At 45.2% G+C, this 18,551-nt stretch overlaps 1 protein-coding gene across 3 annotated transcripts in view; it reads left to right on the top strand.

The window, feature by feature from the left end:
• LOC128894777 (Krueppel-like factor 6) overlaps nt 1-18,551 on the top strand; it is a 390,418-nt gene that overhangs the window by 335,992 nt on the left and 35,875 nt on the right. For 2 of the 3 annotated variants that reach the window (XR_008461624.1, XM_054156766.1), the window contains exons 2-5: nt 15,971-16,144; nt 16,309-16,554; nt 17,524-17,735; nt 18,325-18,551. Coding sequence is in view for 2 of the 3 variants with exons in the window: in XM_054156766.1 (XP_054012741.1) it covers nt 15,971-16,144; nt 16,309-16,554; nt 17,524-17,735; nt 18,325-18,551 (859 nt within the window). In the remaining variant the exon portion in view is untranslated. The remainder of the gene's footprint in view (nt 1-15,970; nt 16,145-16,308; nt 16,555-17,523; nt 17,736-18,324) is intronic. The other variant, XM_054156767.1, reaches the window with a different exon arrangement.

Below are 18,551 nucleotides of genomic sequence, written 5' to 3'. Positions count from 1 at the left end.
TAAAGATTCGTGGCAGTAAAAATCAAGCTAGAACCTCCCGGGGCTGTAATGGGCCGTGAAAATTTTAAAAGCGCCGACCCAGCCCTATCGCAATGATTCCCGTCGGTCGTAGAAATTCCTGGCGATCTCTGGGAGTCCGTTACTCCTGGTCTACCACGCATCTAACATCCATAAAGTGCCTTCCCTTAATGGCGACAATTCGCACGCTTGCACAGCGGACCAAAATAGGGGAAAATATTTTTGTCTACTGCTTACGAATTATTTTTATTTTACACTTTAATATGAGTTGCTTTTAGTCGAAGTTGGTTTCGTTTTCGTAAAATTATCCGATTGACTTCAATGAATCGAATATAATTTCTACAGTTAGTTTATAGTAAAAATATTGTTTACACCATATTATTGTTCGTCAAATGCAAAAATGTCATCACATTCAATAGTGTCTTTCGCCTCCACTACTTTTCAAGAAATTCAACTAAAATTTCACCTTATAACCTCAAGGGTATCTTCCATTCTTTTTATCAGCCAACGAGAAAAATACTGGTCCAATAGTTACCGCCGCATAATCCATATTTAAACTTGCATCAAAACCAAAAATAGCGATGTTCCTATGTATCATTCTCAACTTTCAACACCCAGTACCTACTGCTTGACAAATGAAGGGTGGTCAGGCTCGGTCAAACGAGATTTACGGTCCCAGAATCTGGCTTTACGACGGTGTCGGCAATAAACGAGGCGCCGAGACGCGGAGACCTGTGTCACGGACCTCGCGTGCTTAATTTGCGCGGCAATATCTAACATCTTCGCAGCGGAATAGCTCAGCATTAGAGCATGCTGCGGACCGTGACGTATCGACACCTGTGTTCGCTCGTCCCAGCCATTTATCGCGAATAGAAGACTCTCGCGACGCGCAACGGACGGACCGACGGACATGGCGGAAACATATTTCACGACGAATGAACCGTCGATACGTTTTACCCCGCTTCTCTGTCCAGCTTCCGGCCGTCCCTGTTGAATTCGATGAACGCCACGCGTCGAGAATCCGCGCACGCATGGATGCGTGGAAACGCGGCGAGCGAAGCGTTCGCCACCTATCGAGGCTTGTATCTATCGTTTGTTACCCTCAAGACTCGATTTCTGGTCTCCCTTTCGTGGCAAATCTTGATTTTTCTTCTAAGCGAAGCAGTGAAAGAACAAGGGTTGCGTCATGGCCATCATATTTTAAAAAAGAGGAGTAGTGAGGGTAAGGTTTGCAAGTGTGAATAACGATTGTTGATGTGTATTTACTGCGAGAATTGAAAAGAGATTTACTAGGAACTTTACAAAGACAAACCAATGTCAGAAATTCATAGAATCCCTGCAAAAGGAACACCGCAAATGGAATAACACAAAATATACCAAGCACCATTCCTAAACTAATGAAAAACCCGCAGTTAAAGGGACCAAATGAAACAGTAAAAACTGTAAAAGTTTTTCCTTGGGCTGGGTGTACGCAGTCGAGGGAGCGTGGAAAATAGGCGAACGGTCGCGAAGTGGGGGGAATCCTCGAGCTACCGCAGAGAAGAATCTCGAGGAATGCGGGAGCGATCTCGAGGAGCCGCGACTACGACGGTTTCGACGTCGACGGCGAGCCTTTTTGCTCGATTTGCTCGGGGAGCGCAGAAGATTGCGACCCACGGGCGGTAAAAGCGTCTTCGGGAACGAGCAGCCGTCGAGGAAGGAGGTCTTCGTTCCACCCCGCGACACGTACACGCCTCGCACACACGCCCGCGGATGATACGAATACGCGGGGCGCGTCCCCGTGGCGACGAAAAATCTGTTTGATCTCGACTGTACAACGAAAGCCAGTTAGTTTGCGGTTCTTCTGAGAATTCGAAGCCTACGATCCTTGGCACTGATCCCTCTCGTGTCCCGAATCTGCGCGGGAGGGGGGCGGGGGGGGGAGGGTGCTTTGAAGGTTCCTCCTGGAAACGGGGGAAGACGAGACAATGAGAAGGAGATCGGCGGAGAACGCTTGGAGGACGGACGCAAGAGGATTCCTCCTTGACGATAAGCTTCTCTGTTCACAAAGGGACGACGGAGGCTAATAAAAATCGGTTGTTTGCTTAGCCAACGCTATTACCCCCCACCCCCTTCGACCAGACACAACGATAGAACGGCCTGTCGGCGGAATTGATGCAGCTTGTACGAACGACGTTTCCGTCGGTCTACTGGAAGACGAATCGTGCGTCGACGTTAATTGGTTTGGAGGTTACGTAGACTTTGTTTGACTGTATCGAGTGTCCTTGAACGTCATGAAAAATCTTTCAATTGAATTGGCTATTTCTGAAATGACGTATCTGGTCATTATTAAGGAGATTAGTGACGTTGCTTTTGCATGATTTTCTAAATTAAATTCTTGAGTATTACTGGCTCTTCGAGGAAAAGGAATAGTGTTTGTAAAATTTGTGAGTACTTTCCAAAGATTTACGAAAGAAAATGAATAAACCCTCGACTTTATAGAGGCGCAAGTCGACGGAGGTTCTAGTCATAGAGATTATACCATCTTTATTACCCCACATAAAATTACACAATGTAGAGAGTAGGGTAAAGGTTGAGGCTCGACGTGACTGCTATTAAGCCTAAGCCCGCATATGGTAGAGTGAATACAATAAAGGAAGTATAATAAAGTAGACGAGATATGTACGTAAGTCGGGTGAAAGGTGACAAGATAAAGTTGGTGTATTCAACATGAAAGATTCAAAGTTTATATTCTGTATGCAAAGAATTGCTGTAAAAGACTCTGCCATACTCTCGGGCCATTTCACAAGTATCCGTGTATTCTTGTTTATGTAAATCATATTCGAGAAAAATACGCACAGATTCATGCATAATATTCATCACCAACAGCGGAGTGGCCATCTTCTTGTACGACTGTTTCCTGGCAACAAAATAATTTATCATCTGTTTAAAAATTCAAAGTTGAACAGTTACTCGGACAAGCTTCTACTCATCCCTTGTAAAGAACGATGTAATTTCATATTCTAAAATTGTATTTCATGATATAAATTCCTCTTACAATTCAGATTGTGCTTTTAACTTGACAAATAACGATCTGGAGTTGTTCATTTCTTATTTAATACTCGAAATATTAATCGAGATAAGAATTTAGTCCACGGCTCATCGACGACACCGAAAACTTCCGTATGGCAGAGCCCAACCGTTCGTTCTCCTCCATGGCTGCGTCCATCATCATCATCGTCGACGCCACACACCACCCTCCCCAATCAATTTATCCCTATCAAGCATCCGAGAAGGAATTCGTCAACCAACGCGCTTCGTAGCGATCCTACCGCATTCCTGGTCGGTTTTCCCGCGTTTCCCGATCACGGTCCCTGCCGGGGTTACAAATGACCGCCTAACGAGACTGGACGCGCGGGCACTCTTAACGAGGTGACCTCACAACAATAACAAACAATTGCAACGTCTCACTGGGCGCACGACCGCGCCCTAACGAGACCAGCTGGCCTCAGCCGCGTCGCACAGCAGGGGCGTTTGAATTGAAAAGCTGGGCAAAAGTCGATTTTCGTAATTATACTCCGGGTTCTATATTTGGTTGTTAATTTATTCGCATGTACCAGAGGGATATGATTTGTGTTACATCGTAAATAATACATGGAACATGTTCTTCATTCTTCCACATATGAGCCGTTCACTGCAAAAATCAATTAACTCCACTTTTTGGAAAATCTTAAATATAAGTCTCGAAGGACTTGGTGTAGTTATAACTTTTTACATTTATAATAACTTGAATAATAAAATGTTTTTGATCATTGCATGATAAATTATTTATTTCAGAGGCTCATATCAGGTTGATATCATCTACTGCTACATGGGGTTACATCCTTTCGAATGCAGTCTAGAATTCATTCAAGATTTCCTAAATTTTCGGGTAAATCTACCCAACAACGAATGTATCATCTTAAAAATATTCTACCAAAGCTCACCGATAATATTGCCCATCGTTTTCATGCAAATGCTTACAGTGGAACGTACCCCAGGCGTCTTCGCGAGTCTCGGTGGACGGGGGCGTGGAGGCGCGTCGAATTAGTCGTAAGTCACTCGGCTACGGCTTGTTAGCATCGTTAACCCTGACCCCAGGCCTCGGCGTTCAGTCGACGGCTTTCTGCTCTATTTTCGACCTGGCGAAAAGCGTCGACCGCCAGCTTCGAGCGACGCTGGACCGCCACGGAGTTCGGAGCGCGTCTGTCGGCGGTTGTTTCTGTATGGGGACTAATCGGGACGCCTGCTCGCGCGGAAATGCCTCTGAAGGCTGCTCGATTGCGCTGAGAACGGGGGTTTCGACGTTCGATGGGGTATTCATAATTGAATTAGGGGGGCCGAACCTCTGAATCGGACGCTGATGCTCTCCTGGGATGCTCGAACTCGGCTCCGCGTCGATGAAATATCGTACCACGGCGATCGGAAATGTAAGACCACGTTACATGCGTGACCGTGAGTTTTGTTTCTACGATTGTTGCAGTTAGGCGAATAGATTAATCGATGCGGCTTTGAGTTATTCGGAAGGTGAACTTAGGAGATCGTTGCTCCTGAGTGTAAGATTTGGTGAAACGAAAGGATTGGGTTGGATTGGAAGGTTACTTCGATGAGAATTTCTAAAATGAAATGGTTATAAAATTTTTGGTTGATACACTCTTCAGGGCAGTCATGTCGTATCATCAGCAAGGGGTTGAAGTTTTTGAAGTTATTTAGATAGAAGACTCTTATGGGAGATCTTTAAGTCAATATTGCTACAATATTGCTACTATTGGAAACGTGAGAGATCTTTCCTTTTTTGTCTACTGTACTACGTTGAGGTGTTCGTAGGAACGATTTCTATTTTGTGCGCCGAGTTATCATGATGTGAACCGTGTGTACGCCATGATTCGAGAGATTAGAGAGCAAATTGACTGAGTTTACTCTGCTGACGTCTGTTTCGGCCTTCCGAGGCAGCTTTATTTGCGTCGGATTAGCGAGGGAGTAGGACATGAAACCGAGTCGGTCGGAATTTCGTAAAAAGATACGATGTTATCGTGTTAACTGGTGTTGCGTAAGAGCGACACATTCGTCAGTTTTTGTCAGATTCTCAAAGTCAGAAATTACTAGGTGGATAATAACGCAGAGAACTGTACAGAAATTGCAGATAGGTAGTTTGTAGGAATCCACTGTTGGATGAAAAGGAAACAAGATACTAAAACTTTCATCTAATTAAAAACTAAACCCTTGAAACTCCTAATGAAAAGTGCTCAAATTCCAAAAGCAATCCCAAAGGATCCAAATCGAACGTTCTACTTTCGCCCGAGTACCGTTGCAGAAATCATGAAAATACATTGCTCCCTTCCGTCTCGGAAATAGTGGAAACCCCCTACGATCGTTAATCGTTAAAGGCTTCGTTCCGAACAGTTTCCATACAATAAATCCGGAACGGTCGAGCTGGGCGATATACATATACACGTATGCGCAAAAGCGGAAACTTGGCACGGGCGTCTCGCGTGGTTCGACGCTCCTCTCGATTTCGTAAAATCGAGATAGTAATTCAAACGCCTAAAGGACCGAGCTCGTAAATCCTGTCCCCCGTGCGACAAAGTGTCGCCGTGTGGTTCCGTATCTCCTCCGATTGTAGCGTACGTGTACGCGGCGCGGAACCAGAACACGATATATTCCATTTAATCAGTTCCACCGACCGAAATTCTGATATCCGTGGAATGCCACCTGACTCCCCCTCCAACCGTCGTCCTCTTCCACCAGCGAAACGGACAGCGGGGAAGGATATACCGGCGTGCGGGCGACGAAGACCGGTGCCAAGGAGAAAAAAGTCTGCGAGATGCTTTCCTCGAAATTTTGTTGGTCGAGGACGCCGCCACGGGGAGGGGGCAGGCTCGTTGGTATGAAGTTGAGAAAGTAGGAGGAAAGGACGAGATAAATTCGCGGGTTTACGGCACCTTTAAAGTTGCGGGAATCTCTTTAACGACTTGGCAGCCTGCCACCGTGCCGGCCCCCGCAGGAGGGCTGAAAAGCATTGACGGTTCTGCGCCGGAGACCGACCTGGGTTATCATTCATTTTCTCTTCGGCGGGCCGCGGGCTCTGTTAATGACAGGACCGCGGAATTACTGCGGAACTCCGAGTCCACCGACGGAGGAAGCGGGAAAGAGGGATGCCGAGTGGGTTCCTGTGTCAGAAACCCCCTGGTGATCCGAGAAGAAGTGGAACGTGATACAGCTTCGCTTTTTGAGATGGGAAACGTCCTGTACAGACGACCTTATGCACGCAGAACTCACCGTAATCATCATCGCCAATTTGCTGTGGAACCCGATGCAAACGATCCACACTTGAGACAAAGGACATAAGAGTTGCGTACTCGTGGTTACTCGTGGCCTTCGTACAGGTTAGTCTAGACTCCATGACTCAGATGATACCATACTCTTGGATTACGGCGGAGCCATGAGATGCGAAATAAATGTCCATGGAATAGAGAAATCCACTGCCGACGGCTGGTGACTCGTAAGGTCTGGTACGGATGACCACAGATTCCCAGGACTTGCTACAAACATCGTCAAACTCGCTGTGGGTGACCTGTGGAATTCGATGTGGATGATCCACAATTCAAAGGATATCGGATATGAGGGATGGAGCATCTGGACGATACCTGGTCTCTATATAGATCACTGCAGATTCGAAGCTTCAGAGTGCTTCAGACCCGTGATAGACAGAGCTCCGCCCCACAAACTTCTCGAAACTCCTGAAACCTCTCGAAAGTCCTAAGCCTTCCAAGACCACGGGGACTTCTGGAGTCTCGAGAGATTCCAGAGTCACCTTCCATTGGTCATTACGGATCCGAGGTCGTCTGTATTCGGTTTCAGGAGTTCGGAGGTCGTCAGTATCAGGTTTCTTGAGCCTGAGGTCATCTGTATCGAGCTTCGTGTAGGCAGGATCGACTGTATCAAGTGTCTGGCTTCCATTATCTCTATTAATTCATTATTTCGGTTAGAGCTCATTCGTGCTATCGATTTTCCGTCACACGAGAACTGGGAAAGGTGGTGGAAAGCATCCTGTAGTCGAGGAGCAGTTGCTTGCATAGATCCAATGCATTTTCGGTCAAAACTAGCCTGTTTTCATAAATATCGTCTTAGGTCAATGAGACTATGGATCCAATCAAAAATCAAACTCTGATACCAATTACTCGAATTCCAAACGAGACACGAGTTCGTAGGTCTCAGAGATTCGAGGTTGAAGGTACAGATCTCTCGTCATCTCTATTCCTAGTCTCACGAGGCTTTAGTCCCCTTCCAAGCGCCATTAGAAACCCTGGGATAGTTTGTCTCAGGTTTCAAGAGTCCACAGGTCGTCAGTATCGAATTCTTCAAATCTCGGAATCTGAGATCCTTTTTAAGTTTCACGTATCAAGGATGGATTGTAGCGAGCCTAACGATACAGTGTCTAGCGTCTAAGATCTATGACAAGTGACTAGTTCATCATCCACGTTGAGTCTTTGTGGAGCCCCTGTATCAACTCCTTCTGATCTATCTTTGCCTCTATCTAGTTCTGTAAGTTGAAAATGCTTGAATCCAACCTATAACTCTGTTTCGAGATCATCCATATCAAGATTCCTCAGCAAGATTTCGCTTAGAAGCTCTTATTAGAATTGACTCTAGAACCTAGAGCTCCCAGCACACTTTGCGACACTATGGCCCATTATTTTCTACGTGTTCCCTCCGCTCTATCTTCACCACCACCCCTCTATGCGTCTTTCAGGTTTCCGCAGCGATTTTATTCGGCCCCCTCCGCCTCAGCCATCCCGGTTTCTAATGTCCTCTCCCCATTTCGAGCAGCGGCGTTCACGTTCGAGTCCCGGTTGCGGAGACGCGTCCTCGAGAATGGTTTATTTTACTGTTACTACCAGATCTCCCCAGGTTCCGCGATCGTTACCGTCAAAGCGGTGAGTAACGCGGGATTCCGGTTTCTGGAAAGCGCACCAACGGAAACGAGCAGGTTTCCCCACCGAAGTGGGAGGGAATTGCGCTGGAAGGAAAGTCCGACTGGATCTACGAGGCCCTCGATAAGAGAGTCCCTGGGAAACGCGAATCGTTTTCGATCCCGTCCTCGTCTCGCAGTTAGAGCACACTCTCTCCCTTTCCTCCACCCCTCTCGCCCCCGGTCCTAATCTAACCATGTTTCCTTTATCTTTTTCCTGTTTGGCCGGGCGGGCGTGTATTCCGACGCGAATTGGCCGCTTTGTTACGTGGATTCTCGACTGATACGGTTATCGGCGAGGTCGATTCTATCGGCTGGCCATTATCTCGCGCAAATTGAACGTCGTTTGGGATCGCTGATCCCGGGAGATTCTCTACCCTTTGTTCGTGGTGATTTCAGCGATGGTGTCTGCACCGAAAACGTTGTTTGGACACCCGACCGGGCGTTTGGAGGTACTGGGATGTGTGTCTCATTGAATGTATTCGCACGTGAAGGGTTGCTTCGGAGGTGTTTTATTCGGAGCTTACAGTGGCGTCTAAAAGAATTGTAGGACGACTACCTCAAGGATTTTGTTGGTTAAAAAGGCAGGAAACTTCCTAGATCTTCTATGTAGACAGTAGGAAACTTGAAATATTAAAATAAATCATTTAACCCCTTATATGTCACTGGTATCCATTGCTACCACTAAGGAGGGGTCGGGTATTTTGTATTTTTAAGTTTCTATGTTCATACCACAAAAAGTGAAAAAAAAAATGAAATAGCTAGAATGGTTATATAGCTGCGTTACTCTTATGAATTTCACCTAAATTCACAAGACGGTCCACGTTTTACATGAAACAAGCCCTTTTTTCGAAAGTGCTGGACCAGAACGTCCCCTTGAATGCTTTTAGCGTCGCGAGGGCAGTTCTGGCGAGATTCGCCGCTCGGAATCGTCTGGTTTGCAATTCCAGCCCGAGCTCGGGCTCGTTTTACTACAATGTGGTCGGAAAATAGGGAAGACGACGCGACGGTAACCAAAGAAATCCTTAAACTGCGTCGAATCGGATTTCACCGAAACACAAATTTATAGCGGCACTCTATTCCCCGGTTATAACCTCACGGATGATCCCGCCATTCGCGCTGTATTTACGAGCCACGACCGATCGGCCGTTTCGTCAACGAAAACGCTTTCGTTCGTCGTATATCTTCGAACTCGGACAGCCAATCCCCCTTCGGCGACGGGTCAAATTCGTGGTTGTCGAAAACGCCCTCCAGTTTCAGGTAGATTATTTATGGCAACTTGATATTTCAGCGAAAGTCACAGGATTCCCTATTTCAACGGATTACGCGTCTTTTTTAAGGGACTTTTCCACTTATTAAGTGTCTGAATACAAAATTATAAACGTGTTTGATGGTGAGTATTGAAAAGAGGAAAGCCACCTTAGATGCGTGAAAATCATAGCTATATACAATGATAAACTTTAATTCATTATTAAATATTGCTATTAAAACCTAAGGCTATCTATAGTTTCATTAGAGACATGCTTGTACTACGCGAGTCTGACACAGACTGGCTGTTTCTACTGCCCACTCTACTTGAACGCTAGCTTCCTATTCACCATGCTTCAAAATTCTGTACAATTTTATAATAAATTACTGTATATCATAAAGAGAGCCTGCACGCATTGACTGCATAAACTATTTTCCAAATACCGAACCAAATTTCGAACCCAATACAGTTCCACCATGTCCCAATAGAACCAACAGCGCGTTCCTGATCCGTCTCGAGTCATTCACGACCATCCGACTTCCGTCGGTGCTTGGAAGCCTGCGGAATTCTTCCAACTGCGAGATTCGCGTCGCGGCAATATTCTAGCGCGCCTCAAAGTCCCCAGGTCGGATGTGGCTGATCGCGGAGGTAAGACAAAGCGACGGAAAATAGAGAAACGGGTAGAGATCCGTGTGCCGTTTCGCTCGCGCGCAACCCATCGAGGGGTGTGTAAACAGTGAGGTGTATGTGACGCGATTCTCCGCAGACCGGGTTTGCCGTGGTGTAACGAGGTGGGAGACAGCACAAAGACATTCCCCCCTTCCCTCCTTCTCCTCGTTCATTCATAACAAGAGGAAAACTTGGCCGCGTATAGGTAAGCTCGGAATCCGTTGTACGACGGTTCCTTCGCGCCAATCCTCCGCCCTGGCGTCTCCGCCCCTGGGCTTGTTTCCCGGTTATTCCGCCACTGTGCTCACGGATGCGAGGATTCAACCCGTTCTTTGTCATCCTCCCTCCCTTCGCGATTTTCCATGCGGTTCTTCCCTCTGCAAGCGTCCCCGTGGCGTGAAAGATCGGACGCGTTAATATTCGTTAACGCTTCCGCGCGGTGTCGCAGCCAAAGGATAAGTGATCAATCAGGTGCAGAGACGGGATCTTTCTCATTCAGAAGTTTAACGCAGGGTTACTGGTTCGCATACCGTAATAAGACGTTGGGATTATTTCATCTGTTTTTTTAGACGGAAGTCTTCGTAATTCTGAATAACTTTTCCTTGTCAGAGATGGAAGAATAAAATCGATGATAATTGATCCACTAACTTGCAACTATAATTTATAATAATGAAACTCTTATGCCTTTTTATTTATAAAAAATCACGTTGTCATACATAGTGTCCATAAGTAACTGGGCAAAATTCCAAAGACGTCCCACTTATTCCGTGTCCACGTCGGAATAATCCTTAATGCGTCGGTCTCGCCGTAAATTACAGCCCGTCGTCGCTCCATCGTCGAGATAGGTACACCGTTTGCCTTATGCATAACGATAACCTCGCCCAGGTTTTCCACGTTCGAACGATCGGCGGTGAATCATCAAACGAGCGTGTTTTCGTCCAGCAAATACATGCGACGCGGACGGGGTGCCGCGCGCCTCGTAAATCCAGTGGCGATGGCTTATGGGGTCATCGGTAAAAGCGTAATGGAGGATTCCGTGACTCGAACGTTCGCGGCTCGCCTCGATGGAAAACGATAACGGGACCATTGTGACCGACCATGGACGAGTCGGCCACGCCGCGGACTTCTAAATTATTACGCAGTTCCGGATTTAATGGCACCGCTGGCGAAGGGACGGCTCGCACATTTTTCCAACGGTTTCGCTCCTCTCGGCGAAGTTTCGGAGGGGAAAAGAAACAACGCGGGCGCACCGTTATACCTGGGAAACAAAGGGAATCGGGATACCTTCCGCGAAGGTGAACCTCTTCGCGGAACTATCCAGGAAGCGGGAAACGTCGAGCCTGTTTCCAGAGAATGAGGATTCTTTCGTGAAAGCGGCGCGTCTGAGATTATTGTTCCACGCCAAAGAAAACGGCGAAGTTCGCTTTGCGTTGTGTACGAAATTATTTTCTTGTTCTTAAAGTTTAATATAAAACTTGGTTTTTCCCTTTGAGAGTGTAGTTGATAATAAAACAGCTTTCTGTTTCTGGTACTGGCTCGCGAAGGTTAGTGAAACTCTCTTGTTTTTGTACTTCAAAGACTCTCTATCGAGTTAAATCTTTAATTTATTTTAGTGTTTCATAACAAATCTATATTATTTTATGTGAATGTTTTTCATTGAATCTTTTATGTACATTGGCATTTCTATAAACAAAAATTTGTGAGGAGAAACATTTATTCCGAAGTACCAACCCAAGGTTTTCTTAAAATATTCTCGAGTGATTTTATAAATTGAGATTTTTCTAACCTAAAATAAGTAAAATCCAGACGCAATTTATATAGGGATAACGTAACTTTCTAAATTAAAATTCGAGGGGTCCTTCGCAGATTTAATTTATTCAGGCGATTCCGAATTCTTAGAATATTCCTGGCGAACTTCGCGGGAAACTGTTTAAATTAGCCCACTGATTTTTAATCGCCTTCTCGATCAAAGTCGTCGATGACGATTAGTAGAAGTTAAGTCGACGCGGACGGGAGATGGTTCTGGGGGATGGTGATAAAATTCCTTTCCAAGTTATATTAACGCCGTTACTCGTTCCCGCGGGCTCCGTGGACGAACTTTAACCGTGAATAATGAAGGAGTCCAAGGACGATTATTTTTCCTAGCGAGGGGACGATATTGGACGCAGTGCCCTGTAATTTCAGTCGCACGCCATTTTTCGCTCATATCGAAAAATCCCTGTCGGGAAGACGAACTTCTGATTCGTCTTGGAAAAGTGAATCCTCCTGGATAACTAATTAACAGGAAGAGAAGAATTTAGAAGAATGTATGTTTTTATTTCTCCACATACTGTAGCTAAATTATTTTACTTGCAATCCTTAATCTTATAGAGATAGATTGTTCACTTATTAAATTCTCAAGATTTCTGGACCATAATTTCGACACATAATATATTTTTATTTTTATTTAAATTTAAATTTAAAAACTTTATAATATATTTATATAAGTTGAGAGAAATGGTAATGTAACGTAAAAATAGTTTACATTATAACAAGATGTTCCCACCACGAGGATGATTGCGAACGGACCAGTAATGAACTTGTCTCTCGTACGTATCGACAACCGTTTCATCGAACGCGAGATCAATCCCAGCGTGGATCCGTAATTGTTAGGGGCACATACAGTATTTGTAATTCATCGGTCCCGCGTGTCAAATTTTACAATGGCCGTCCTCATTATATTTACAGCGACGCGGCCGACGCTGCTTACCTGTCAATGGGCGCTGGAAACAATTTATAACTCGCCGGGGCTGGCTATGCAGATTCATCGAACGATTGTTACTGTCCGCCATCAAAATGCAACGACGATGCTAGCCGCGGTTGCGTGGCATCCCTCCGGTTTAATTAGCGTTACAATGATCGGGAAATCCCCGGTATCATAGTCACCGTCGGTGTCGCTCGTGGATAATTGCTGTACACCCGACCTTCCGTGCGTAGCGCGTCGCGACGTGAATTCATAAATCCTCCTACGCGATTCAACGACGAAGCAAGACGACAATGGACGCCGATGAGATGCCCAGGGATGGGTTTGATTTTTTTTTTTTTAGGAAGGATAATAGACGAGGAATGAAGTCAACGTACTGGAATTTATTCGCGAATCCGATTGGAAGTTTCCGTTGCTCGTTGGGGAATATTTAATTCTATGATTGATATTTTTATTTTTATTCTGCAAGTAATTGATAAGCAGTTGATTTTATTGGAATACGAATTCTTGAGCATATAATATATTTTTGTTTTGATAATCTGAAACATAGACTTGGAAATTTTTAATTGAAATACTTTTTGAGATTAAAAAAATTGATGCAACGCGTATTCGATTGCATAGGTATATTCTCAGGTGTCCATTGTGATTTATTTCATTTCAGCATACCTTCTAAATGAATTCAAGAGTTAGATAGAATGCGATCCATAGAAGTAGATATAAATATTCTGGTGTAAAGAAAATCTGCACCTTTATGCTGTCGTTAACCTGAAGTTTCATTCAAAAAGCATATAAAATTATTTCGTCTTATTTAAATCAGTTTTCCCCATTTCGCGTCAATAATAACGCAGCTTTATACAATCGTGAATTCTCCATTCTAAGTACAGAGCTCTGCGTAGCATTATAAAGAGAAGTTCAAGGTGATTCCTTCGTTGGTTGGAAAGCAAAGGAAATCGGATTGATCTGCAACACTCGAGTAATTTTTCTATTTAAATGAATCTCGTTGATATAGAGTTTACAGCTTCATAAGATTCCGCTCGTGTCAAAGTAACTCGCGCGAGAGGGAGATCTTTGAAGCTCGCCGATGCAGTTGTGATAAAATACTCCCCAGCCGTTGTTCTTCGCGTCTTTGTTACCACCATTGGCTACCCTTAAAGTGGCCTCGCGGTAAAGAAAAATTATTGCACGACAATGGACGGAGATAAGTGGTTTCATCCGTGAAAGCCAGACACAGCGGGACAGGCTTCGTTCGTATCGCGACAAAGACAAGTGACTGTTCCCAGTAACTCATTTTAACATTTTTCAAACGGTGGCCGAGCCAGTTATCAAACTTTTGTTCATTTGTAAAGTAAAATACACTCTTTATTTATGAAGAATTTTGCGAGAAAGAGTAATAAATTATGCACAAATTTTTACAAACTTTCTTCAAATTTGATAGATACATGTACTTAAATATATTGTAGGGTGTTATTATTTTTCAAAATTTAAGGTAATATTTCAAGGTATCTTTCTTTATCTTCCATACTTTTAATAATTCAATCGACAAATTTAAGTTTCTCCATATTACGAAACAAATCGATTCGTCTGATTGAACACAATACTGGTTAAAACAAAAGGAAGATAAATCCAACTCCGTATCGCACATAAAGAAATTGAAAGCATTAAAGAGCGACGCGAATGCTCGCGTAATCGCGGCTTCAGGGTCCCTTTACTCGTTTCCTGGAGCTTGTCAAAGACCAGAAGAAACGACCGACCGTAAATTATCCCACGCCGAAGAGAATAACGACGGCGACGGAAGCGTAATGAGAACTCGTCTTGGAGATCGTCACGCGGGGGAACCCCCGGTGGCCATGCTTGCGTCAGCGAAACTTTTATTAAAGCCGCCGCGTTTTAATATACAAAGCACATTTATCTTGAACGCTGTGTTGCCCCTCTTTTTTCTTCTTGATCGTCCTGAATACCGCGTTCAAGATAAACGAGCGGGGTTCTATTTGGGTGCCCAAGAAAACACTGGATGTTTCCCTTGAGTCTTCTATGAGATGGGAAAAATATACAATCTTTACAGAATTTTTTGTCATAAGAGTAGTTGAGTTATACATATATGGATAAGCTTGCGAGGAAGAAGAATATTTTCCTTCCTCAGAGTCAAAGAAGTTGACCTGAACGACCATCCCTTAATTTTCAGTAACTAAACACCCCAAAATCAATGTTCTTTCTGTAATACTATTCTGGTTCGAATCACAACACGATTTTTCCATCGAAGCCTCAAGAAACGTGAAAACTATCCCTTAGAGGGATGCCGCATTGGTCCTAGTCGAACCGTGGTCCAAGGACGTCGAAGAGGGGCCGAACAAGCGGCTGCATAATCTGATTTCGCAGCACGATTCGTGCACAATTCCTCGGCGCACGCTAGGCAGCATAACTTTGCACTCCGCGTCTCCGAGGAACTGCACCGAACTAGGCACGGCCTACGGGAGTCCGCGGAGAAGTTCCGAGTTCGGTAACTCCTGTGTCGACTGCGTCGATGTGTTTTCGCGTGGTCCCGCCTGGTTGCCGCTGATAATTTTCCCCGCTGTCTCGAGAAGTTCCCGTCGCCGCAGGTGTCCGATGTTCCGCGAGGCGGATCCCAGACGCTTCTTGCCCGAGACTTGGCGATACGTCGACGCAATCGAAAGACTTGGAAGTGTTTGATTTACCGGATCACTCGATCGGGCCGAAGTTGTCGACATCTTTCTCTCTGGGTTCGATTGTTAACACGTTTACTACCAGAATTATACTCTTAAAAATTTGTATTGTGATTAAACTTTGTTTATAGAGTTTTAGAAACTACATCATTCACTTTCTTTGACATTTAACCTACAGAATTAATTTTTTTATTTCTTCAATGAAAAGCACTGTCTGGGTTAAGATTATAGTCTTGATGGTGCTGTAAGCAAAATAAAAATATGATTGACGCAGCTAGAGGCTGGGGGTGGGTTTCGATGAGACTTGGTTTCGCGCATCTATCGTTGATGATTTGTATGGCAAAGAGAGAAATAGATATCGCATTTCCTTCAACAATGATTGAATTAGAGAAACGATTACTCGTAACGTATAATAGCTATGGAAATAAATATGGGCCTGGTTAGTGACTAAAATCAAACTATTATGGGTAAAAAATATTTAAATGGGAAAATATTACCTTTAAATACAGAAACTAAACTACCTTTTCGACAACACTAATCGCTGTATGAATACCTGAAACACACCTAACTGTGCCTACACTGTGTCTATCCCACCTAACTGTCTGTTTCACCTGTTTCAGACATGCTACGAGATGGAGAGGTACCTGAAGGACGAGCCGAAGCTGCAGTCGTACAAAAAGTTGCCCACAGAGTTGGACACGGCCCCTTGGAACCTCTTCAGGGCGCCGCCAATCTCGTGGACGGCCTCCACTGGCACCGCAAACGCACAATTCGAGTCGCCCATAAAAATGGAGGTGAGTAACCACGTCACCCACGATCCGGGGGGTGGCGGATTCGACGGTTTCCCCCAAGGGGCCATTTCCCTCGATGTCCGTTGCTCCTCGTAGCGTCTGTGTGTGTGTTGACCAGAGGTGTCGAAAAGCCCACTTTTTATTCTCTGTCCCTGATGCCGGCGCAGATGACGACGCCGTCGGAAGACAGGGAAGCGCTCTGTATCGACGACATAAAATTCAGTCCCAGCGATCACAACCACAACGGCCGCGATAGGGATCTCCTGGACCGACACCTCGATTCCTTGTCGATGTCGTCGGCGAGTTCGGCGTGTTCTGCGTTGTCCTGGGACAGCTCGCCCTCCCTCTCGTGCACGGCACTCATTCTCAAGAAAGAGCCCAGCGAGGATCTCGAAGAGGATGAGGAGCACGAGGTGCGTTCAAGTCGGATTTACATCTTGACACTTATCGTCCGAACTTTATCCCTTCCCACCTCCGTGACAGCCGATGTCGCTTCGCGTTCTTTCTTCGCGTCTATTCTGTTTTCTTTGAAGTGTGTATATTTTTTTTTTGTCTTGTCAGACCCGAGCTCAACGACGCGCTGCCCACACCCTCGGTGTCCCTGACACGCATGGAGTTGCTTTGCATGCGAACGATTAATTTACGTAAATCCAATGAACGCGTAGTCGTGTCCAGCTGTCGGACGAGCTCCTTCTGATTTTTGATGGGTATTTTAGATGGAGGCTCAAGGCGAACGCTTTGTAATAATTTTTCATTCGAACTTGATACCGAAATAAACCGTAGTCAGACTTCATCTTTTATTTATATGTAATTTATACTGTAATATAGCGATGAATTAGATTAAAGGGACGAAACCAAGGTATAAAAGTTAAAACAAAAATATTGTAAGTCCCAGTTCCTTATTTGCATACAAAAATATCGAACGAACCCAAGTTCGTATTTGCGAAAAATCGGAACGAGCTCGACAATCATCTCCCCGACGAACTCGCAATTATCGATAGGTCGCAACCCCTAGAAGATTGACTCCATTCGGTGACTCACTTCGAACCCTCCTGTTTCGGTGCATCGCGAGCACAATGCCCGTCAGATTTCAATTACCATCGGGCGCCAGTTACACAAATAACGATTCTTCCCAATTTTCCCCCGTTTCGCGCGCCGACTATAGTGTAATTTAACGCGCGCCGACTATAGTGTAATTTAACGCGCGCACGCGCAACGCTAGACTCGTGTAATCCGTTTACGGGGTCATTTGCCATTGATCGATTCCCAGTACGTGCGCATCGATGTCCGATATCGTTTTAACCAGTTGCTTGCGCTTTAATCAGCCCTTCCCCCTCAGTTATCGTAATCTCGTTGCGTAATGAATTACGTTTGCGGCGCAGGAAATCGAAGAGTACGAGGACAGCGGCTGCGAGAGCGAATGTCAGATCCTGACGCCACCGTCGAGCCCTGGCTCGGGTCAAAGTCATTCCAACTCCAGTCACTCGTCGAGCGGGAGTTCGATGCTCGACGTCCAAAACCTCAACCTTCACGGAACGGGTGGCAGGAGCGCCATCGTCAGGGTTACCACCAGCAACGCGCAGGGTGTCGCAAGGTGACCACGTTAAACCTCTTATTTCAATGTACATATACACGAGTAGTTTTGGTTTGTTTGGTCGTGGAAAACAGAATTGGCTCTTTGAATATTCCGCTGATGGATTCTTCGATGAGGATTAGGGGAAGCTATTAGGCGCAACTCTGAATTGGGAAAAGGGAAATTGAGGGGAAACAAAATTTTCTTTCAAACACATATTCATTGTATTCTTAAAATATTTGGCAGTACAAACAAAAAATGTAGAATACAAAAACTTGTGAAATTAGTGCAAAATTCACTCTTCTTTCTTGTCTCTGTTCGTCAAATCGATATCATCGGTTTTTCTAGTGACCGGAGCTGCCTCCTTATTGCAGCACATCCCTCAATTATAGAATTTTCTATCAGGCTGAGAAACGAGAAAGATTCTTGACACATTCGCGACCGGCAGATATTTTACGTTTCTAATATCGAGTACTGATGAAAATAATACAATTCTGAACCTGGACATCGCAAATTTGTAGCATTAAGCATGGGTCACGTTCATCCTAATATATTTCGTGATTGATTAGGTACGGGAACACGGAACGATGTAGGCCTAATCTTTTTGCAGACTGATCTCCGTCACAGCGAACGGCTACCCTGCGGTCGCAGGCACGCAACACGCACATGCAGGGACCACTGCAGCTGCGAGCACCGTGGCCAACAGGCACCACGCGAGGAGCCACGAGCACAGTCCGCCTGACACGAAGCGCAGGATACACAAATGCCAATTTCCGGGATGCAAGAAGGTGTACACCAAGAGCTCGCATCTGAAGGCCCATCAGAGGACGCACACGG

Source organism: Hylaeus anthracinus, unplaced genomic scaffold (genome assembly GCF_026225885.1).
Source record: "Hylaeus anthracinus isolate JK02 unplaced genomic scaffold, UHH_iyHylAnth1.0_haploid 4, whole genome shotgun sequence".
NCBI classification, from domain to species: Eukaryota; Metazoa; Arthropoda; class Insecta; order Hymenoptera; family Colletidae; genus Hylaeus; species Hylaeus anthracinus.
Note: the sequence above shows the minus strand (reverse complement) of the source record. Positions and strands in the feature narration are given on the sequence as shown.